Source organism: Triticum aestivum, chromosome 7A (assembly GCF_018294505.1).
Source record: "Triticum aestivum cultivar Chinese Spring chromosome 7A, IWGSC CS RefSeq v2.1, whole genome shotgun sequence".
In the NCBI taxonomy this organism is placed as follows: domain Eukaryota; kingdom Viridiplantae; phylum Streptophyta; class Magnoliopsida; order Poales; family Poaceae; genus Triticum; species Triticum aestivum.
Genome location: NC_057812.1, coordinates 686594521 through 686618982, shown reverse-complemented (window position 1 = coordinate 686618982; position 24462 = coordinate 686594521). Strand labels below are relative to the sequence as shown.

At 46.7% G+C, this 24462-nt stretch overlaps 1 protein-coding gene across 1 annotated transcript; it reads left to right on the top strand.

Moving 5' to 3' along the window:
- The first annotated feature begins 4448 nt into the window (after nt 1-4448).
- Nucleotides 4449-8535, top strand: LOC123149342 (glutaredoxin-C8). Its single transcript, XM_044568984.1, has 4 exons — nt 4449-4764; nt 7793-7872; nt 8084-8182; nt 8280-8535. The coding sequence occupies exons 1-4, from the start codon at nt 4607-4609 to the stop codon at nt 8348-8350; spliced, it is 408 nt and encodes a 135-aa protein (XP_044424919.1). The 5' UTR covers nt 4449-4606; the 3' UTR covers nt 8351-8535.
- The last annotated feature ends 15927 nt before the right edge of the window (nt 8536-24462 follow it).

Below are 24462 nucleotides of genomic sequence, written 5' to 3'. Positions count from 1 at the left end.
ATCTTGAAGATCCTGCAGGAAGTTCATCTTGTCGGAATCGGACTGCGGGCCGTAGACGTCCGTAAGCTAGAAGGGATGGTCGCCGTAGAGCGAGGATACCACGGCTGTGATGTGATGCGCCCCAAAGGTCGGAGAGGAGATCGTAAGTTCGAAAGAGCGCCAGGCTAACAGAATCCCACCGCAAGTGCCGACCGCGGGCAAGAAGTGAAAAGCGTCAAACGATGGCCCGAGGGTCTCCGAGACGAGGGGCATGGTGATCAGCTCGAGTTTGGTTTCCTGCAGACAAGCTATGGCAGGCAGGTCGGAGGACATGACGCTGCGAACGACAGTACGTTTGGCACCCGAGTTGAGGCCTCAGACGTTCCAAAAAAGAATTTTGAGGTTCTGGTCCATAGACAAAGGTCTGGTCCACGCACAAGCAAGGAGGCACGGGCGGCCTAGGCAGGCGTAATGGCTGTCGATGCTAGCGGCAGGCCGCGCGGTGGCCACACCCAGCCATAGAACTCGGCGAACGCCTGGATCACATCCGGATCGAGCGGCTACTGGAAGAGCTTGGCGTACTTGTCGAGTGCCTCGGGGTTCACCGGATCTCCGTCCTTCAATAGCCCAAGACGAAGCAGAAGCACACGCTTGGCCTTCATTCCTGAGTCTAGACCGCGGTCGGCCTTGGCGATCCGGTCGCTTCGGCGGGGGGTGAAGTTGTCTGGAATCTCATGCCGGTGGCGACGCGGCGGGGCCTGTAGCAAGGGAGTAACATCTTTCTGCACCGACTGGATGAAGCTTAAGATTGCATCTTGAGAGGAGCCCGGGCTGGCATCGGCGACGTCCGGGGCGTGGTCTTGTCGTTGCATGCGCTGCATGGGCTGCATGGAAAGCAGCGCGCCAGCTGTCGCCATACCATCCGGTGCGGTCGTTTGAACAGGAGTTTGCATGGCTGGGCCCCCTGAGCAGGCTGGGGTGGGGGAGACGGAATCAGAGTCAGCGGCACGCCCTGCAGAGCGGATCCGGGCAGGCGAGGCGATTGGCCCCCCGGGCAAGGAAGTGGCGGGGTCCTCAAGGCTGACCTGGGCGGGGGGCAGGCCCGAGGGCGAGGCAGGTGGGGATGGCACCCTTTGGCACGGCGCGCGCGTGCCTGCTGGAGAATCCGCAGCAGGCGCGGAGCAGACCGGGTCCAGCGGCAGAGGACCGATGGGAGACGGCGGTGCCCCCAAGGGATCAGACCCAGCAAGTTGACCAAGGGCAAGTTGCCCGTTGTCTACTCCTTGGACGATAGGCACAAGTGGGGGGGTCCGAGGTGGGGGAGCTCGTGGTGTCAGGCGGGCCTGCGGCCCCTGGGGGGGGCGACAGGATAGGCCGCGCACGTAGGAGGGCCCGTAGGAGAGGAAGCGGCCAAAGACGCAGCAGGGGAGGGGCCCAAGGGCAGCAGGGGGGCAGCCGTGTCCAGAGGTGGAAAGACCACGCGACTGAACACAGGGGGGCCACCTGGACCAGTACGGGCCGAGGGGTAGGGCCCCAACATGCCGTACCAGATGCGGGCCGGCGGCGGCAAGTGGCGGCGACGTGTGGCCTCGCGGTTGCCGCGGCGCGGGGCGGCACGGCCGGAACCTTGGGGGAAGTCATGCCGACGCGGATATGGGGGTGGCACCGGCGGCGACGAGGGAGGGGCGGACGCCTCGTCGTTGCCGGTGCTGGGCGGTGACGATGGCGCGGCAGGCAGCCTGTAGTCCTCGGAGCGAGAGACGTGGATGGAGACAGGAAAACGAAGGAGCGGGCGCCCAAAATGAGTAACCATGTTGGGATCAGCGTCCTCGTAGGCCGCATCCGGTGTCGGGAGGAGCAGCTTGGAGAGGCGGGGGATGGTGTCGGGGTTGAGAGTCCAGGCGGAGAGGCAGAAGGTCGACATGTCCGACATGTCCGCCGTCTCCGGAGCAAGCTCGGCGATGTCGCAGAACGGCGTGAGAAGCGTCTCGGCCGACGCGCGGTCCCAGGCATGGTCCGGGATGCCCACCATCTCGATGTGAACGTGGAAGCGCGCGGACACAGGCTCACCCCCGGCCAGCCGGCTCCAAGGGAGGATCAGCAACCGGAAGCGACCGCTCACGTTCCCGGCGGCGACGCGCGTGCGGTCAGCCGTGTCACGGAACCGTAGGAGGAATTCGCCGTCCCGGCGCGGGTGGACGGAGAGCGCGCCCTCCCCAAGATGGAACCTGCCCTGGAGGAGTGCCTGGACCTCGGCACGGGAGACACCGGAGCGAGCGCCCGCGACCACCGCCAGAAGGGCACGCTGCTCAAGATCCAACTCCGCAGCTGCGACCGCCGGAGAACGCAGCAGGTAGCAGACCGCAGCGGGCGGCCAGAGAGCAGGGTGACCCGACATCAAGGAAACACGGGAGTCAGTGGAGGCAGGCGAAGCGCGTGGCAGCGAGGGTGTGGCCGAGGACCGCGACGCCGACGTGGAAGAGGGCAGCGCATCCGACGAAGGGCGAGGCGACGAGGAGGGGAGTGGTGCGGCAGCCGATTGCGTGGCGGACCCGGACCCGGAGGACGCAGGCCGGGAACCACCAAAAGAGCCGGAAGCAGCATGGATGGGAGATGGAGAGCTGGCGCAGAGCCGCTTGGTCAGGGACGCGTCGAAGGAGGAGGCTGGGGAGCACGGACGCATGCACTGGCGGGCAACATGCCCGAAGAAGCGGCAGCGACGGCATTGCATGTTGCGGCGGCACTCAGAGTGCCGGTGGTCCGGGGCGGGGTCGAGGCACCGAGGGCACTCCTGGGAGGGAGGCGGGGGCGGCGGGCGAGGGCCGTCGCGGCGAGGTCAAGGGCGTCGGCGCCGCCGGGCCAGCCGACGCTTGCGGGACCGCGGCAGCTCCCAGCCACCGTCGGCGGGAAGGGAGTCCACGCGCTGGACCCGGTGGATCTCGGACCTCGGCCCGGCGCGGGGGGCGGGCGCGTCACCGCCAAGAAAGGGCGCTGAGGCGGGGGACGCAGGGCAGGGGGAGCAGAGCACCTCGCGAAACGAGGGAGGAGGGCGGCGCGGGGAGCCCCCCTCCGCCGAGGAGGGGCTGGACTCCAACCAGCGCAGCGCGCGGGGACGGCCGCCGGAGGGGGCGGGCGAGGCCATGGCCTGGAGGAGGGGACGGGCTGGGGTGGTCGCCGAGGCCGGAGCGGCCGGCGGCGAGTACTGGAGCGGGTCGGTTTCTTGGTAGCTTCCTTCGTCAGGCCTGACCAGCTCAACACTAGAATAATTCGAGGGTCTATATTTTGCCTAGTATGACACACTTGTTCACATTTTTTTTTCACAGCTTACAATAGGAAGTTGTGGCCTGCGACAAATACAAAAATTTTGGTACCACACACGGATCATCTTTGGTCGTCACTGATGACCGATAGCTATGCATGTCTGGCGGATGAACTTTATTTTGCTTTTCGAGAAAAAACATATTGAAGTAGTATTTGGCAGCTTTACACAACCCAAACAAAGTACAGAGCCACGCTGATTTTTGACTCTGGGGAGCATATGCTCCCTAATCATAAATAAATTTTAGAATTCTGTTTTTTTTTTGTGGATGTTCATATTAGTGTAGCAAGTGTGCTTGACAATTTTCATGTCATATGGGATAACAGTGCTTTGTTGGTGGAAAAAAAATTAAGTCTTTGAAATTCGATTTGTTTTGTTTCACAGGTCAAAATGCTTAAGTTCTTCCCTGAAAATTTACATCACCATTTGGGTGTGACAATGAACGCATCATTTTATGTTTCCATTTTTTTATATTTGTAAAATTCATTTTTGGCACTCAGCATGTGCTCCCTAGAGCCAAAATGGATTTCTGTCTGTAGAGTGTTAAACTTCTAAAAGCATGCACATGTACAAAACTACTAGTAGTAGTACTCCCTTTGTCTTTATTTACTCCCCATATTAGCTCCTAAGTCAAACTTTATGTAGTTTGACCAAGTTTATTGAAAACAATCTAATTTTTCACAATAAAAAATATGTAGTATGAAAATTTATTGAATAATGATTCTAATGGGTTGACATTCTAGTGGATGCTAATCTTTTTATAAACTTTCAAAGTTTAGAAAGTTTGACCCGAAACAAAACTAATATGCAAAGTAAATAAAAACGAATGTCAACATAGTGGGCGGCCAAGATCGATCGATCAGAAGCGACGTGCCAACCTCAGAACCACGCCATGATCCTGTCCTCATTGTCCTCTGAGTCGCCGTTGGTGTTCGAGAAATCTATTCCCTCTGTAAAGAAAATACAAGACGCTTACAAGAGGAAGTCGCGGCGACAAATGCAATTTTTGTTGGTACCACTGACCCATCATCTTTGGTCGGTCGTCACTGATTACCGATAGGCGATAGCTATACATGCCTGGCAGATGGAAAAGAAGAGAGAGAAGAAACCATCGAAGTCGTATTTGGCTGGATTTACACAACCCAAACGAGAAGGCGTACTCCCTGACTCCGTAACCGCAGAGCCTATAGCAAAGGCGTCCACACGCCGGGAAGAAGACTCGTCAGACCCCAAACGAACCCCGCCGTCTCCGGGCTTCTACACCCCGCGCTTCGACCTCGACCTCGACCTCGCCGGCGGCGGAGCCAGATGGCGTCGACGACGTTCCGGCGCTTCGGCGTGGCGGCGGCGGCCGCCGCGTTCATCGCGCTCGCGGCCTTCGGATCCGCCTCGGCGTCCAAGACGGCCTTCGTCAAGTCCACCGTCAAGGCCCACGACGTCGTCATCTTCTCCAAGTCCTACTGCCCGTAAGGCCCCTCTCCCTTCTCCCCTCACCCCTCGATCCGCGTCGATCCGCTGCCTGCCTGCCTGCGCCGATGAACTGCGACCTTTGGATTTGGGTGTGGTTGCTGCGTGGTCTGGTCTCGCTGATCTGACAGTGGCGCTGTAGGTGTAGGGCGTCTAGATTCTTGGGCCTTGCTTAGTGAATTCAGCCCCATGGCCTGGTCAACAATTATTTTGGTCAAGGAACAGAGATATTAGTTTCTCTTTTGCAGGATTTCTTAGTATGGTGATTTGTTGAAGTTCTGAACTTGGTCAGAATTGTTTGGATCAGGATGCAGCCAGAGGAACCGAGAGAATAGTCTCTCCTTTCCAGGATCCAACTGTAGTGTGGTGATTGCTTGCTTTCTTTTCTAGTAGAACCTGAACCGAAATCGTTTGGACTGTCAGAACGCAGATCCAAGGCTCTATCTGCTCTTTTTTTTTAGATCACCAGGAGGGCAAAAGAACCCCAGTTCCATTAAAAAAAATGAAACCAGAGTACAGAGTATACAAAGTTATAAGATCATCGAAACAAACCAGGGGAAATTGAAAGCTGAAGAGACATGCTCCATTACACCATTACATCAAACAAAAGCAGAAACAGATTTTTGTGGCAAACATGCTCTCCTCCAAAACTCACAGCAAACCCAGATCATAATCGCCTCCCAGCTTCACAGTGGAGATGTTGGCGAACACCACCTTGGTACTCTTCATAGGAGATTGCAATGGGGAGTCATTATCTCCAGTAGTGTACTTGTGCTGAGAGTGGGCAACTTTAGTTCCCAGTGTAGCTTGGAGTGAGGCGGGGAAGCAGCATCAGTGCCAGGATGGTGCAGAGCACGCCAGAGACTGTTAGAGTTGGACAGGTTGGTCATCTCACCTCCAGCTATCAGATCACAACCTATTAACACACCGACAGCTGGTGCGGTTGATTCACATGATTGGAGATCATCTGTGAGAATGCACTCACTCTCTCTAGGTGATCCTCCTTGAGCATAATTTGCCACTTTTTTAGAGTAATCATTATCAGCCACCAAACTTGTTTAATATCAGACCATAATGCATTGTTCAAAATGTGAGGATTTCTAGTTTTCCAAATACACCACAGAGCACAAGCACAGGAAGAATTAAGTACAGTATGGTTCTTATTGGCAGGCCAATATCTGGCAATCGACAAGTAATCAGCACCTGGAGGTTTCCCAAAGAAAGATGGGAGTAATTCCCAAACTCTTTGGCCATCACACAATCAAAAAAAGAGGTGAAAGCTAGTCTCTTGTTCAGAACAGAAAACACAATCTAAAGGCTTGTTTATTTTCCTCTTTTCAAGATTGTGCCTAGTCGTTAATATATTATGTGAGAGGAGCCAGAGAAAGATCTGCACCCGAGGTGCCACTACAATGGACCAAACAGAGGGAATAAAGACGGGCTGAACACCTCTGAAATTAATGATGGTATATAAAGATTTTGTAGTATACCCCCCCCCCCCCCCCCCCCCCCGGCAGAATCATTCTGGCCGATCAGAGAATTTACATTGTCATTGAGTGAAAAGCCCATGAATTTTTTTTCTAAATCATACCATGGCTCTATCTGCTTCAAAATTCTTGAACACGGTAAACCGGAATTTGAACTTTATGAAGATTTAGGCAACAGCTATTTGTTGTTGCCTTGTTCGTACTGAACTGAACAGGGAGATATTATCTGCCGTTGGTGTTCTATAAGTTTTTATTTTCTCAAAATTCTTGATACACTAGATGATGAGAGAAAGTAGCAGTACTTTTCTACACTGCTTGTTTTATCCGAAACAGAAAAAGTTCTGTTTGTTCTGGTTTAGTCATTTTAGCGAGCCTCTGGTTTCATGCCATAGATCATGTAGGAGAATCTGGATCCCTACTTTCCTTTTAGAATGCTTTATTAGGTTACCATTTTGAGTTTGTTCGGTACAAACTCGAGTCTGATTAGCTCACCAGAACTCTTGCAAGTATAATGAAATAAGCTAAACTTAAATGGTTGTGTGAAGTTAAATACTTGAACGTGAACACTTGTGAAGAGCACATGGCTATGCGGGGTGGCACTGATATGGTCAGGTAATATGAAACTGGAAGGCACTGATGTAGTCAGATGATGAGCACAATGAATTATGATGATGATGCCCATAGTCAGTGGCGGAGCTGTGGCTGGTGCTACCCGGGCTGTAGCACCAGTCCAGCCCATGGCGTAAATGAGTACGTATTACCGTATTAGGTGTAAGTGCAGCACCAGCCGCGTCAGGGCACCACCACCTGGCCGACTGGAGCGATGATATAGTGATCTGTACATCTCTTCGACTCCACGCATGCCTTGTGCTAGCACCAAAGATTTATGACTCGCGCTTGTCTTTCCCCTCTCAACTTTTTCTAATCTCCATAAACCCAGGCATCAGGCCGCAGGCCAGCAGCGACTCCCGCTGGTGCTCCAGTGGTACTGATACAATCAACTCCCCAACCAGCTGTTCCCCAATTTAGCCATTCGGAAAAGGCCAACCCGGGTGGTGTGGAAATTTGTCCTTGTTTATTCCATCTCGTGAAACCCCGTTACTAGAAAACTAGAAAACTAGTGTATCTTTGGATGGATGCATGCTTAATTCTAATTAAACTGTGTTTTGTCTTTTGTAATTTCATAATTTACTAGGAATAGGGTGGATAGATAATACCCAAAAGATGCCAGGCACTAGCAAAAGTTTGTAACACGAGTGAATATTGATGAAATTGTTGCCGATCTGTGGCTTCGAAAACCTGAGTTTGGTCTGGAGATTAGAGATTTATGTTAGTGTCAGTGGTAATGTGCTCCTACTATGGTGTATGTTGGTTGATATTTGGTGAATTTTTTTGCCTATCATAATTTAGCACCACACCTACTCCATTCCTGGCTCCGCCGCTGCCCATGGTTGCAGAGCCCAACTACTGCAACTTACCACATTTCATTGTTTTCGTACTGTCTGAAGAAATAGTATGTTTAAGTACTCAATTTTTGCAGGTATTGTAAAAGGGCGAAGGCTGTGTTTAAGGAGCTTGAACTGAAGAAGGACCCATATGTCGTCGAGCTTGATCAGCGAGGTACATCCATTCTCACTAGTTATCTATATGTGATCATGCTCTTTGTTTATCTATCTATAAAAGATGCTGCTTTCAATGTTATGCTGTTATGTCCCCTATATTCCACAAGTTGGCTCGTAGACCGGAAACACCAACATCCTGAAAATGTCGTAAATCGCTTACGATTCACGGAATTTTTTCAATGAAAAGATTTATTCTGGTTGTGATGCAGAGGATGGTGGGGAAATCCAGGATGCCTTATCCGACATGGTTGGCAGGCGTACTGTTCCTCAGGTTTTTATCCGAGGAAAGCACTTGGGAGGCTCTGATGGTACGTAGTGTTCTGGTACATAGATCCGTTACAACAAGGATTTCTGTGAATTCTTGTTCCATCCTGACTCCCTTCTATTTTCATGGGGAAAATGCAGATACTGTTGATGCATATGAAAGTGGGGAGCTGGCTAAACTTCTGAACATCAGTGTCAAGGACGATCTTTGAATATCAGTTTAGCACAAATATCGTCCTTCTTGTTTTGAGGTTACAAAGGCCTTGCAATGCAACTATGGATTATCATTTTCGCAGAAACTATCACTGGTATTCGTGTTAAAGTATAAACTGTTTTAACCATACTTTGTGGCAATCCCTCGGTTGTTATCTCACAATGTGATTGTTTGGCCCTTGCATACTGATTGATTGCATTTCAAGCACAAACCCCAAATCGTTTCTGCATATCATCATATCCAGCGAATACAGATATGTTTCAATTGTACAGTTTTTTAAGTACGCAATCTCTCAATTTTCATTGAATAAAGAATCAACGCTCAGCATCGTGACTTGGAGGTAAGAATACCTAAGTTAGTTTACAAAGACACGTCGTCTTTAGTCAAGTCCTATCAGGTTTAAACCCACTACTAATTCACCACTTTTGGTATTTGTATATTGCCTGAAAAAAGTTTTTAGCTTCAGTCGATTTTTTCCTGCCTCTAACCTGTTGCTCTCTGCCCCATACTTTGGGCCTTGACCAGCCCACCTTCAAAAGCGATACTCGATCCAATTAACAAACACGGTGGGTTTGTCTCAAAAAAACAAAAACGGGGGGATCAAATAGGCAGAGGCACATAACATGTGTTCGTGATTCTAAAAAAAAAAAAAACATAACATGTGTTCGTTTGTCTAAAAGAAAAATGTAACGTGTTTTTCTTTAATATAGCTAATCATTCATGCCGAATGGTAATGTAACATGCATTCGTTAGCCTAAAAAAATGTAACAATGTTCGTGCGTGCCTATGTGTGTTTCCATGTGTGATATGTGTGCTCGCTCGCCCGTGCATGTGTGCTTTCTTACTCATGTCCTTGTGTCGGTTAACTCGTGTGTGTTCATTTGCACATGCGCACGTGTGTGATCGAGAGAGATGTGGAAGACCACACTATTAATACAAGTCACAATTCATTTTTGTCTAGAGATGATTTAATCTCCACCATTTTAGTTTTCATATTTTTAGTTTTTGAAGAAAAATTAGTCGATTTTTGTTTTTGCTCTGTCTTTTTTTTTTCCGCTTTTGTGTGTGCTTTTGTAGTTTTTCCTTTGTGTATGTGTTTTATTTATGTGTCGCTTTCATGTTGTTATATTTTTTGTTTGAACATCAAGTGTTAAACATAAACGTGTACATGCAAGTTATATGCAATATTTGTGTAAATCGTGTTGTTGTTTGAAAGTTACGCAACTATATGGTTCTTGCATGTTGTGGAACATTGCAAGTTTTATGCAATTTGTGTGCAATTTTTTGTCATTATTTGTTCTCAGTTTCCATTTTTCATTTTATTTCTTCTTTGAAGCTAAATTTGTCTTTGTTTATATTTTTAATTTATTGGTGTATTTATATGTATTGATGTTTTTCTTTCATTGGATTTTCTCCTATGTTTTGCATGTGAGGACGATTTAATACATTAATCATGGGACACTACTTCACTTTGTGTTAGAAGCTTTAAATAAATTTATTTTCATTATATTTAAAGTTTAGTGACAATGCTCTTCATGCACGGGGGTGGGGGGTTGTGGAGTTCGAAGGAGATTGAGATGACGACAACTCATGGACGTCAGCTGCTGGACTCGAGCTTATCTTGGCTGAGTGAATTAGCATGAGATTATAATTTTTAATATCATCAAAACACAACATAAATTCTGCATACATGTGTGGACTGTAATATCAGTAATTTAACTCAAATATGGTGACCAGTACGTATATTTAGAGCAAGCACGCACCGGCAAATGCCTGCTCACTAGACTACACACAAGACACAATAAGAGTGATTACATTTTTGATTCATTCCCTCAGCTTAAAGAAATTGAATGAAATACAAATTTCAGGCAACTTATGTATAATTTCTCCCCTAATTCACTTCTTTATGGGGCTGAGCATATGCTAGGACCATCATAACTCTTGGTTAGGACAAGAAGCTTTCAGGATAAAGGAGCATGAACCATGGATGTCGGATGATGCTCTGCGACATCGACTCTTCGCTGCCTATAATTTGAAAGAACCCAATAAGCTATTAATGGTGTGAGCCGTGCTCAAAGAAGACATGAATTGACCATGACATTTGGCAAAGCTATTGCGGCACAAATAGGTTTGAACATAGTGAACCGATTTCCTAGACCATCAAAGCTAAACAATTAGTAATAGCTTACCCATGAAAGAGAGATCACTTTGACATTACTCATATATATTTGAGTTCTCAAGCAGACCATTGTTCATTTATGAATTGTGATTTATAATCATACAATTGCATGCTTTGTTCTAACAAACGCTGAACATTAAGATGATTCAGCAAGACTGGCCACATAATTTAGCTAGGATCCAAAGTTCGAAGCGCAAAGGCCGATTTTGCCGATGAGGTTGGTCGGTGTCTTCACGTCTGTGCATCTCCCCAAAAGAGGATCATATAATTGTGAGTTATTTACCCAAAACCATCACACTTGGGGCTAGGGTAACAACTTGATACCAAATTTTAGCCAGGGCACAAAAAACCACCGAAAATGTGCCTAATCCGTAACGGAAAGCACTGATTGTCCGATTTGCTCACGAAAACAGCGAAACTGACAAGTTGGGCCCACCTATCAGACTGACGTGGCATGCCTATGTGGATAAATACGCCGAGGTGGACATGGGTCCCACATGTCAATGACCCAACCTCTCCTTTTCTCATTTTTCTTTTTTATTTCTACCTCCACTTTCGCATGGGCATTTCATCAAACAGGTTCTGGACGTGCCCGCTGCTTCCTGGGCAGAACAGCGATGTCATGGAGGAGCTTCGTACAGGCCAGAGTCGGCGGCCGCGGCGGCGCTACCGCGCACGTCACGCCTTTCAAGGTCGGCCGCGCCCGTCGAGGTGGTCCTTCCCCCTCCGCCGGAGCAACCTCGCCGTGGTCACCATCCTGCCACCGTCCACCACCGTGCGCCCACGCGCCCAAGCTCCGGGAGGTGGTGTCAGGGGGTCATGGGGAACAGCGGCTGCTCGTCCGCCTCTCCATGGAGCACCGGCAGGGTAGGCGTGGAGCAACCATGGAGCGCTGGCGTGGTGGGCGTTCTCGCGCCAGGATAGAGGATGGGCCGCGGATCCGCCGCCGATGGGGACGACGACGACGGCCCGAAGTCGCCCGCACCCATAGCGAGCTCGCCACCGAGCACGCCGCCGTCGTTCTCTCTCCTCCCCCCCTCCCACTGCTGTAGTGCAGGTGCACGCACGCATGCGTTGACTGTAGCTGCTAGTGTAGAGCACGCACACACGCACGCCAACGGGGCGGCGGCGGCCGGAGCACCATGCCGAGGTGAGGCTGCGCATGTAGGCGTTGCTGCCGTCGCCGGAGCTCAGCTCCTTGGCTGTGTCCTCCGTGCGGTAGGTGGACCGTGGACTACAAGGGCAAGAACGCCGCTGCTCTTCGGTCGCCCAGAAGGTGTTCGATGGAATGCCACATAAAAAGAGTGAGGAAGAAGAAGACCTTCTACTCATTGACAGGTGGGGCCCGTTTCTCATTTGCCACATCAGACTGTCAACATTTTTTGTCTTTGCCACGTCAGCCTGACAGGTGGGGTCGACTTGTTTGATTCACTGTTTTCACGGGCTTATCAGACAATCAGCGCTCTCTGTTATAGGTTAGGCACGAAATTGATGGTTTTTTGTGTCCTGGCTTAAATTTGATACTAAGTTGTTACCTTAACCCCAAGTGTGGTGGTTTTGGGTAAATAACTCTATAATTGTAGATGTGACTGTGAAGTGGTTCCATGGTAGTAGAAGAGCAGCCCACCCATATGTAACTCTCTCAAAGGCACCGCATAACTGACAACTTTCCAATTGATCGGTATCGTGTACACTTTGACCCAAATGTTCGTGTTGGAGCCAGTCAAGCGCCATATGGTTATAACAGGCGACACTATTTGAGCCATGCACAAGGTGGCATTGAGCTTGGCTATGCTTCTGGTGTTCAGGTCCCTGATGGCTCCTCGTGTTCCATTCCTCGCTCTCGAGGTCAAAGGAGAGCACATAATTCTCATCATAGGACAACAAGTGTGAGGCGCTATTAACCGTGACGCAGGATTAGAATCATAGTGAAGACGGGCCATCATTGGGCACCGTTGCGTCTGCCTCCATTGGGCGCCATCTCCGACAGTGAGGACCTCGCAAGTTCGGTTGTAGGTACGGAGGCGGAGGACCTTGTACACACCAGATTGGGCAGTGCGTCCGAAGCCGAAGCATGTGTTCCATGTGTTGGAAATTTCCGCAGCCGGTTTCTGTAAATCCTTGAGCGCCACCCCGGTCGCTAGGTCCACGATCTGGATGCAAGGGTTGACGTAGCCCAAGGTGATGCATGCAAGGCCGTCGAGGCTCCCGCGGAACGCCCATTGCCCTTGCCCAGCTACGCTCACGGCCCTCACGACGGGAGAAATTGGATATTTTGCCCCACTTTACTTCTCCATAAGATCATTTGCCCCCCCCCCCCCCCCCCCCCGAGAGGACATGGATGGCACCGTCGTGCGGGGGGTTCCGGTTGCGGGCGGGACCTGTGCGCGGCGACGAAGGCCCGGTTGGAGAAGAGGTCGCGCCACTTCTTGGACACGCACCGGAATCGGCGCAGGGACTTGGCCGGCAACCAGCTGAGGATCTCGAAGATGACGTCCGTTGGCAGCGAGGCAGGGGCGGCAGTCGTCATCGTCGCAGCCCCGGCGGTGGAGCCGAGGTCAAGGCCGTGCTGTTTAGGCGCCGGTGGTTGAGACGATAGCGGCGGCGTCGCCATGGTAGCGCGCCGACTTGACCGGGAATCAATCAATCCGGCCGCCAAGAGACCTTATCGATCTGCCGCCTTTGATGTACCACGCCGAGATCAGCAGACTAGTCCAAACGTATGGAGACGAGCTAATCAATCTAGATGGATTAGGGTTGCACTTGCCCATTTGCCACAATCACATCGTGTTGAATTGGAACTATAGATTTTTTTTTGAACTCTAATCTTTACCTACTAATAAACCGGCTATTGCGTACGTCGTTGGCATATTTACATAAAAGTTCTCCTGTTTTTGAGAATTCAATCCGCAGTCATTCTTTTAAGTGGATACCTAAGAAAACGCTTCGTTTTTGCAAAAAAAAACTGCATTTGTTCCTATTCAACCCGCAGTCCTTTGTAGGGGCAGAAACGCATCTCTCTCCACTTGCAGGATGATTTCCGTGGCACGGCCCTCCTCAGGTCTGAGCACTACTAAGCAATAAGCATAACCTTTGCACAATCCTCTTTATGTCAGTTTTGTAAACACCTTGGGCGAACTGCATATCTATAGCCGAGGATCTCAGGACTCTCATTAGTTAGAACTTAGAAATGATGCTCTAATACTACACTTGACACACAAATAAGGAGCTGGCATATTAAAAAGGTTACTCTTTGGAACTTTGGTCAGTATTTAGCAGTGTTCAATATCGAAGAGATTACTATTTAGCTTTAGAGTATAAGGGCATGTGTTGTTCATTATCTCTTTTTACCCCCTATCGGCGGTACTGAGTGGCTTAGCACTGATGCAAGATGAACATCAGTCGACTTAGACTTTGACCGCAAGTCACTTGAGTGGTGTCATTAAAGCAACCTGAGCAAGATTGGAGCTGGGTATTTGAGATTGTTGCTTTTTTATGGGACCGCAGCCAAATGAATCTCTCACCTTGTCAAGCAAAAGATTAGTGATCTCATGCAAGATCTAAATGTTACCAGTGATGATGGCTCTACAAAAACGAACAACTGCAAGCACTCAGATTCTTCATTTACGAAATGTTCAGCCAATTCGACCATGTCAAATGCAGTTTTGCGTGGAAGGGAGCTGGTATATTTGTAATTGATGTGTATGATGGCACATCTTCTGAATGCAAGCTTCATCTCGATAGGAGATCCTCCAGCTTCAGTGTGAGTTGAGTTATAGCATTGCTTAATAATTGCTTGAATTTGACCTTCCATTTGATTTTTTAAAACTTAAGCCTCCTCATGTAGGTGTTGAAGTCTGACGGATTGGAGAATCAGATGGTAGTCGCTGGAGAGGCAAGGAACTCCCATGCTTGCAGTGATGCACTTGGTGGGCATTCCTTGCATTTTTCCTGTAGAATCACACGGTACATGTATTTAATTATAGCAAAGTCACCATGTCTTTATCATGCCAGTATGCCAATGTGCCCTGAAATTAGATAACAGAGGGAAGTTAGCAAGTCACCAGCTCTGAAAGCGTACCAAATATTTCAGTTTTTAGGCCACTGCTCAATTTTGAAGAGCTGCTCCTTTGAACTAGATATATGAGCTTTTTGTAAACTATAGGATATCATAGTCTGCTAAGTGGAAAAAGAACTCTTTGATGTTGAGCATATCATGTAGTATTTAAATCATTATTTTTTACACATGTGATGCAAAACTTATTCCTTTCGAAAAATGGTGAATCTACAGGATTGATATGAACTCAGAATACAAATTTTGGGACAACTATTAACATTGGAAGAGAATGAATGTGAAGACAATATGTGTGCTGGTGTCCTGGGATTCATCAGTTGTATCAGGAAAACCAAAGTAAAACAGGTACTCAGGTTTTTTTATTCTACATTTTCCAGATATAGCAAAGGTTGTACCACAGGAAGTATCGTGTGTAGCTGACACAAACTCCAAATGTGGCACCTCTTGTCAAAAGTTCACTGTATGAACGAGGATCATATATTTGTTTTGATCTCAACCTTTGGATGCAGTTAGAAGGTTTCATCATAAAAAAATTGTTACTTTTTGTAAATTAACCTCACCATTTTGATGATTGTAGGACATCATTCTTCTCCAATATGAAACTATAGAGAAGGGACCTGACGTACATTTGTGTAACACAGTTCAGTAAACACGTCTGGAAACTTAATTTCTTTTTCGAGATTGATTTACTTGGTGGTGCTATTGCCCATTTCCTCTTAACAAGACATGTGTGATGTTCCAAAAAAGGAGCTTATGTGTTGTCTGGCAGCCTTGATGGTAGTTTTATACATGTAGCTGAGGAAAGTATGCTTGAAGCGCGTCCTGTTAAAAATGGGATGGGGACCTGTGCTGGTTTTGAGTCATACTTATTGGGATAGGCCCTTGCGATTTTTTTCTCTCCATTGGCATGGCCTCGGTCGGGTTGTGATAAGGAGAATGAGATAGCGATGATGTGATGCTTCACTACTAGCTGAATTTTGCCATTGCTGGTGCTAGCTGAACTTTGTGGTAGCTAAATTTTGCTATCGCTTCTGCTAGCTGAGTTTTGCATAGACATAATGCTCATCTAGACATGTTTTTTTAGTAGAAGTGAGAAATATATGCAGGTTTTTATGCCAAAAGCTTTTAACTTTTCTCCTCATAGTGTAAGTAAACTGATGATGCATGCCATGGCTAAGGATTTGGTTCCAACAGAAGCAACACATATTCATCTTGCCTACTATCCCATCAGTGGATGTCAGTCTCATTTTTCTGATCCTACACTTGAGCTAAGAATTCATTGCCCTTTTTTTGAATAGGCTGCAGTAACCAGTTTGTCACTAATTCAATGGATATAATGGAGCATATCGTCATTGCGTATGCAAAAGCATGTTTCAAAATTTAAATTACCATGGCGCATTTAATTCTTTTGGAGTACTAAACAATCATGCAGTTCTCTACAGATTTTAAAATTCATGGTAGGACCACAGGAGTATACTACTTTATTGGCGGGAGATAATTTGTTGAACGGATAGCATCGATGCTTTGCAAAGTTTTGCAGAGACAAGCTATATGTGGTTTTCTTCCAATTGCAACAAGCTTCGAGCAAGCAAAACTATACTCTGTAAATAATCTTCTTGAACCGGAGTTCTTTATTTTCTTTGTATTTTCACCTTTCCTTGTACTGCATTTCAATATACTGAACACTCTCCTTAATCAATGGAAGCAACACTTGATTGCCTTCATATAAAAAAACACAATGTGAACACGTACAAGGCGATGTATAGCAGGAACAGAAAAAAAAACTGCATGAAGGTGAGTGCAAGTGTATGATTTTCTGGAATTGTTTTCTTGGCAGAAGTTACTATATTCTAATATACATCATAAATAATTAGGGAATTCAAAAAAGGTCCAGAAATTTAAAAAATGAGAATTTTGAAATAAAATTTTTAATAAATCATAAAACTTTTGTTGATTCAAAAAAAACTGCGATTTTGTAAAGAAAATGTTTGCTTATTCAAAAAATGTTCCAAATTTTGAAAACAAATGTTCATAAATTTTTAAAAAGTTTGCGTATTAAAAAATTGTAATGAAATTGAACAGAATTTTGCCAATTCAGAAAATGTTTATGAATGGAAAAATGTCCTTAAAATACAAAAACTGTTTATGGCTTACAAAGTACTTTATTCATTCATTAAATGTTCGTTGATTCAAAAATGATCATGCATTTTAGAAAATGTTCGTGGATTTCAAAAATTGTGCCACCAGTTTCCAAATTAATGTTCGTCGATTCTAGAAATGTTCATCGATTCAAGAAAATTGTTTAAAAAAATGTTGAATCTTTTAAAAAAAGTCTTAAATGGTATAAAATGTTCATGAATTAAATAATGTTCTTGATTTTATAAAATGATCGAAAATTTGTAAAAGTGATCACAAAGTTGAAAATGTTCACATATGTCCACGAGTTTAAAAAATGTCATGATTTCTCGAAATTGAGAGTGCTAGTGTATCTCGCTGATGTAGCAAATTGTGGTCACAACCATTGTAGATTATAATTTTTTTCTCTGGTTGCAACGCATGGACCCTTTTGCTAGTTGGAACTATAGATTGATTCAGGGGGTGCAGCCCAATGGGCGTACTCGGTACTCTGGATTAGGCTTGCAATGGTTCGAATTGTTTTTAATTTTTTTGAGGGATTTTAATTGTTTTTTACTAGTAGTATGTAGTTACATCTAAAGAAGGCCTGTGCATCAGGGCCCAGGTTCCGGCTTCTATTTTTTAGGATCGGCCCAGGTTCCTGCTAACCGGCCCCGCACCTCTAACCACGACGGGCTCTGGTTTTCCCTCTCATTGGGGTTTTACTCATTGAAAAAATAGCGCACTATAGCGTGTGGAGAATTGTCTTACTAAATTGATTAGTGTACAATGTCTCGGTAATAGCACGTTATAACACGTTATAACACGCTAATAGCATATTTTCAGGAGCGACGCTATTTTGTATAGCGCACTATTTTTTCCTTGGTTTTAGCCCTCTCGCCAACACCTTGCTAGTGTTGAGATTTTGTACCCTTCGATCTTCTCTCTTTTACATACATCATTCGGGCTGACCAAAGGGTACTCCGAGTATTGCTTCCCAGCCTTGGTGTTTCTCGAAGGGAGAGTGATCCTCCAGGGTTTTGCGCAAGGCGATCTTATCTACATCGGGTCGTGACGGCCAACATGGTATTTGATGGCGCTACTACTCCGGCGGCGATGGGTCAGGATTTTGAGAAGATGATGCAGGAGTTAGCCTGTGTGAGAACATGTGATGGCATTGGCTAGGGTTCACAAGGAAGGGGAGTTTAGACACTTCTGGCTCTTGAAGAACATGAGATGCCTGGAATCTTTCGCAAAAACTTCAAATACATCCTCTGGAGCAGAATCTCTTCAGCCGACATTTTTTTTCTTAGGAGACCGGGGAAAAGTGATGATGGCCGGTCCATGGGTTTTCCCATGGAGATAGTGTTCTTATTGCCTAGTACGATGTATTTCCTAAACCATCGTCCATATATCACAACCATCTGGACATTCAGATACAAATTCATGACCTTCTAGACGGGCACAATCCTTTAGTCAAATCGTTGGCCGGTAAGTAGGAGTTCCTCTCGGAGGAGAAAAGCTCATCCAATTTCTTCAGTAACTTTTATTGAGTTTGGATGAGGATCAATGTGAGGAAAACTTTGAAGAATGTCATGTCAAAGGTGGCAAGAAACATATTTCAAAGTCAAGTATGAGCGCCTCCCCAATTAGTGTGTTGTCTGTGGAATGCTCGTCAACGAGTTCAAGGAATGCAGTGTTCATCCTCTTGCTGCATTAGCGTTCAAGGATCTAAGCTCCTCTTGGTTTATGAGATCGGGAAGATCAAATAGGGGTGGTCGTGGTCGCAGATGTGGTTTTGCGGGGATTAGGTGGCAGGGGCTCAAACATGAAAGAACCTGAAGATGAGATGTCTGATGAAGAGGGTGACCCAATTCCTGAAACAAAGGATGACGATCAGTCTGACTTGGAGAAAAGCAGGAAGCGAGGGGCCTCATCAGCGTCTGGTGTGCTTCCCCCTCAGCATTGTTGCATCGAGGGCCAATGCGCTTGAGCACAATAACCAATTGGCGATCTTTCCTTTCTGATGGGACGACTCCGAATGTTTTTTAGGGGTACTTTGAATGTTTGCTGAAAGGGATGTGTATTTTTTTTAGATCTGTGTTGTTTGTGATATACCTTGTATGTGGCGGTTGTTAAAATAAACTGCACATACAAATTATTCTGCATAACCTGTTGATCACCTTTTGATATTATTAATCTCATCTCAACCTATAATGTAAATCATGTGATATTGCGGAGAAGTGATAATATATTTTTAACCTATGCGGACAAACGCTAAGGCTTGTCTGTCTTTTGTTTTAAATAATAATATAATGTATCGTGCTTAAAATCAGAATCTACGTGCTTCTTTCCTATGAAATGTCGTTATTTGCTTATCTGCACAAAAAAAGAGCTTATTTGTTGGTCCCTCAAAGGGATACTACAAAAATCATTGACATGGTTTCAGTTAGGGCTGGTCACAAAATCTAGGATTCAAGTCCCCATTGCAAAGGCTGATTCTGCCGAGGAGGTTGTTCGGTGTCTTGACGGTCGTGCATCTCCTCAAACGACGATTGTATACTTGTAGCTTTGGCTTTAAATTGTTGCCAGTGTAGTAGAAGAGCAGGCCCCCACCGAGACCTAACACTCTCAAAGGCAGCACATGTTTGACGACTTTCCGACGCGTATCGCATACGCTTTGACCCAAACGTTGCTTTTAGAATCACTCAGGAGCCATATATTGATCAAATTAATATGGTTCCATTTGAGCTATGCACAGGGTGCCATTGAGCTGGGCTATGCTTATAGGCTCCTTGACTTTGATAACTCCTCCTTATGGCCCATGGATCACCTTCCACTCCTCGCTCTCGAGGCCGAAGCAGAGCACGCGGTTCTCATCACGGGACAAGAAGTGGAAGGCGCCATTGAGGGAGACACCGGGACAAGCATAGCTCTGGCAGACTATCATTGGGGTCGGCTGTGTCTGTCTCCAGTTGGTGTCATCTCCTACAGTGAGGACCTCGCAAGTTTGTTTTTGGTTGGCACCGCCATTGAGGCGGAGGAGCTTGTACACGCCGGACCGGGTGGTACGTCCGAAGCCGATGTATGTTAACATGTAATATTCCATAACCGTCTGTTTCCGCAAATTCGTCAAGGTCACCCCGGTGGCTAGGTCCACGACAGCGTGGGTCACTGAGTTCCTCTTGCGGAAGGTGATGTAGGCAAGGCCGTCGAGGCTCGCGTGGAACCACCATGCTCCAGGTAAGCTCAGCACTCTCACGAGTGCGCCATCCGTGTCCATCAGCTGCAGGCACCTAGGGTGCACGGAGAGAGACTGAGAGATGGAGTTTGACGTCCGCTGGCACGTCTCCTTCGCGGCGGACCTTGCGTCTGCACGCACCGTCCACTTCACCAACGGCAAGATCCTCCTCCGCCGAGGAGCGCTCCGGATCGTGCTGATCAACGACAAGGGGGTGACGGTGGACGCATGTTACTTGCGCGAGGGGGAATCCATCGACATTGGCCAGGTCATCTCCTTCCCCTGCCACTTTGCTAGGGTTCGAGACCGTATTCCGACGAGCGACACGGGTGCGGGTACACGGGAACATGCGGCGTGTGGTGGCGTGCGCGGTGCACCGAGCCGCGTCCTGGACGGGCGGTGGCGGGGCCCTGGGATTCTAGGGCCACATCCAGGCGCGAGTGGGGCGGCCGCCATTGATGCTCGACATGTGGACGGAGATCCGCGCGGCCATGGGATGCTTCAGGATGCCGTGGGTACAAAAGCCGCTCCCACTCCGATCCATGACCTAGACGCCGCTCTATCTCACTTCTGGGAGACTCCGAGAAACCCTAGATCGAGATTCCCCTCCTCCTTCCTCTGGTGGGAGGGGAAGATTGGAGGCGACCACAAATCCTACGCAGTGGTGGTTTCTTCCAAGCCAAGCGAGCCGAGCGAGATGGAGAACCGCGGTGACCATGCCTTCCGCGGAAATCGTCGGGAGGGCTTTGGATCTGGGCAGATGGGGCGCGGAGCTGGTCGATTTGACCGAGGGCACGGTCGGGGCCGCTTCTCGTGGTCCAGGGAGGTCGACGGCGACAACTTCTCCACCAACAAGAAGACGGCGTCGGCATCGGACGACACCGAGTGGTGGGATGAGGCTGCGGAGAGAGCCAAGAGGGCCAGATCTGAGGGGGTTTGGGTGGAGAAGAACCCTAACCCTCCTGGTCTCAACGCTGCAGAAATCCACAAGAAGAAGCGGATCTACGACTCCGTCGCCCGAGTTGAGCCTTCTTCTCAGGTGCCCCCACCCAAAGCTTATGATCCCTGTTTAATCTGCAAATCTACTAGCCATACTCCTGCTAGTTGTCCGCAAGCCTTTTGTGAGAGATGCAGTAAGATGGGACATCTAGCATTGGTTTGCGTTGCTTTCCTGCCATGGGAGTGTGTGTGGCACCGATGTGTGCTTTTCAGGCCAACGGCCAGGGGTTTTTCTATATTCCAGACTGATGTACTGCTAAGCAACTAAAAGAGAGAGCTACTAGTGTAGTTATCACAGTGATCGAGGGAGAGGCTAGTGTGAAGGATCTTGAGGATGCTTTCTCTGATTATATCGGGACCAAATGGCATTGTACTGCTCGCTCTATTGGTCCCAATACTTATGTCATGTGCTTCCCTAATCAGAGAGATGTTAAAAAAGCATGTTATAATGATAAAATGACGCTGAAATCTTGTGGAGTGGTGGTGAAAATTGTTCCCTGATCGGCTAATGTTGGGGCTAAGGGTTGGAAATAGCTTGGGTCAAGGTAGCAAACGTTCCATTGGAGAGGAGGAATGAGAGAAATGTGGCTTATGTTGCATCTCTGGTAGGTGTACCACTTGAAATCGACATGGCCACCCTACATAAGCCAGAATTTGTACGGGTCCGGCTTGGATGTCGCAATGTGATGAACTACCTGGAGTTGCAGAAGCAGTCTTGGGCACACATTTCTTTGACTTCTTTTACGAAGTTGACAAGGTTTTGATGAGAGACCCAGAAAGAGAACTTGAGAATGCCCAGGTTGGCAATATAAAAGGGAACTCATCATATGATAAACAATTTCCTCGGACATGCCCCAAGTCCAATGAGAAAGAAAGAGGGACTGGGCCCAGTAAATATATGGACGCTGGGAAAAATGCTCCGATTGAGTATGTGGAAGATGAGCAAGATGAATCTGAGGAAACTGATAAAAATACTCTCTTGATTGAAACTATTGCTGATGAGGCATGTGAAAGAGAGGACTTGTTTAAATCCATCACAATTCCTGCTGCAAAGAATTTTGAGCAGCATATGGATGAGATACAGGTAGTTAAGAATCTTTCTGGTAATGACTTGATTTCAAAAGATATATCTGCTTCGCATATATCTCATTTGGATCAACAAAAAAATGAACAAGTCAAGGAGCTTGAGGGAGAGGAGTTTGAGAAGGAAGGGGGGGAACTAACTATATGGTACAGTTCCCCACATCTTCTGATGATATGGGGGAAGTGATTCCTACTCCTCCTCTTATTCCAGAAGCTGGTCTAAGACTTAGTGTGAGGACTATGCAGAATATGGAGGCCAAGGTGCAGGATAAAGCTACTGCTATCTCCAAAAAAAGAAATCTGGAAGGTAATGAGCCGACCCATAACTCTTTTAAAGTTTTGTCTAATCATGAGATGATGCTTAGAGCAACTAAAATGGGAGTTTTGATCCCTGATAATAATTTTTCTAGTATTGATATCTTAAGAGAGTTGGATAGAATAAGAAGCGAGGGGGAAAAACAGATACTATATCTGAAAAAGGTGTAGAAGGAAAAATGATATACATCACTAATGGCAAAGGAGGTATAACTCCTATCAGTGATGATTGGGCAGAAGAAGTGGATGAATTAGAAGAAGAATTCACTCTGGTCAGGTCTAGGAAAAAGAGAAGTCCAAAAGCCCATGTGGTTATTTCTAGGCCAGTGACCAGGAGTCAAAACCCTGATAGGGGTGAAAAAAAAGACTTGGTAGCCATGTTCATCATTCCAGGGCCACCAGGGGAGGGGGGAGAAAAAACTGGTGTTAAATGATATGTCTCTTTTGGAATTGTAGGGGGGCAGGGAAGAAAGGAATGAGCTCCTGTCTCTCTTATATCATTAGAGATCATTCCCTGGACTTTATTGGTCTACAAGAGACTCACAAAAAAGTTATATGGACAGTTTCTTTAGGAAAATTGACCCATACCAGACATATGAATGGAACTTTGTTCCATCTATAGGCAGATCTGGGGGAATCCTTTGTGGAGTGAGAAAAGAGAGGTTTGAAGGAGTAGTGTGGAAGAATGGCAGGTTTATCCTACAAGCTTCATTTTTTGATAATAAAGAAAAAAAGAAATGGACATTGTGCACTGTGTATGGGGCTGCACATGATAAAGATGATGATGACTTTCTAACTGAACTTTCTGAGTTCTTTAGCCATATATCACCCCCTTTACTTATTGGGGGAGACTTTAATATCCTTAGGCATGCTGGGGAAAAAACAAACCATGGCAACATTCCACTTATTCTGATTTGTTTAATTCTGTGACCAATGCTATGTGTTTGAGTGAGGTTTATATGAGTGGGGGGATGTACACCTGGACCAATGGCCAATCCCATCCAACTCTGGAAAAATTAGACCGTGTCCTTATGAGTAGTGACTGGGAGGACATTTTTCCTCAAGTCAACATTAGGAAATTGGTCAGAGATGTACCAGACCATAATGCTCTTTTGCTGTCCTCTGACAACCATGTTGTCAGATCTCCACAGACAAGAGAATTTAGATTTGAATTAAGTTGGCTGAAATCAGATGAGTTTCTTCCCTTAGTGGAGAAAATCTGGAATCAATATGTGAAAGCCACTAACCCAATTGATATTCTAAATATCAAATTAAAACATTTTAAAAAGTTCTTCAAGGGGTGGGGCTCGAATGAATTTGGTCATGAAAAAATCAGAAGAAGGAAAATCAGAGAAGAGTTGAGATTGATTGAGGAGGAGGAAGAGAACGGAAATATTGATCTTGGTATATTTTGTAAAAAAAACTGAGTTGTTAGTTGAGCTGAATGAGATTCTAATTAATGAGGAATTATTTCTGCTATAACAATCTAAAGAGCGATGGTTGCTTAAAGGAGATAGTAACACAGCCTACTATCAAAAAATTGCTAATGGACATAAAAGGAAAAACACCATTCATTCAATGCAATAAGGTGATGTTACCATTGAAGGGACTGATAATATTTTGAGGCATGCCACTGACTTTTATAAGACTTTGTTTGGGCCAGCCCCTGGGAATTTATTCTTGCTTGATCCTGAAATTTGGGGGGATAACGAGAGATTAGATGAGGCTGACAATTTGATCTTGACTAGACCTTTTTCTGAGGAAGAAGTTAAAACAGCTTTGTTCTCGATGAACAGTAAGAGAGCCCCAGGGCCTGACAATATACCTGCTGAATTTTATCAGCATTGTTGGGAGATTGTTAAAAAAGATATAATGAATCTTTTCTTAGCCTTTTATGAGGGGAGATTGGATGTGCATAGGCTTAACTATGGCATTATCACTCTGCTCCCAAAAGTTAACGGAGCTAATAAGATTCAGCAATTCAGACCCATCTGTTTGCTTAGATGTCCTTATAAATTGATCACCAAAGTTCTAGATAATAGAGCAGCTCCCTACGCTGATGTCTTGTTCAGTAAACACCAAAATGCCTTCATTAAAAATAGG

Coding starts and splice junctions, on each gene's coding strand:
- LOC123149342 (XM_044568984.1), top strand. CDS start 4,607: ATGGCGTCGACGACGTTCCGGCGCTTCGGCGTGGCGGCGGCGGCCGCC. Junction 4,765..7,792: donor TTCTCCAAGTCCTACTGCCC/GTAAGGCCCCTC, acceptor CAATTTTTGCAG/GTATTGTAAAAGGGCGAAGG. Junction 8,183..8,279: donor GCACTTGGGAGGCTCTGATG/GTACGTAGTGTT, acceptor GGGAAAATGCAG/ATACTGTTGATGCATATGAA.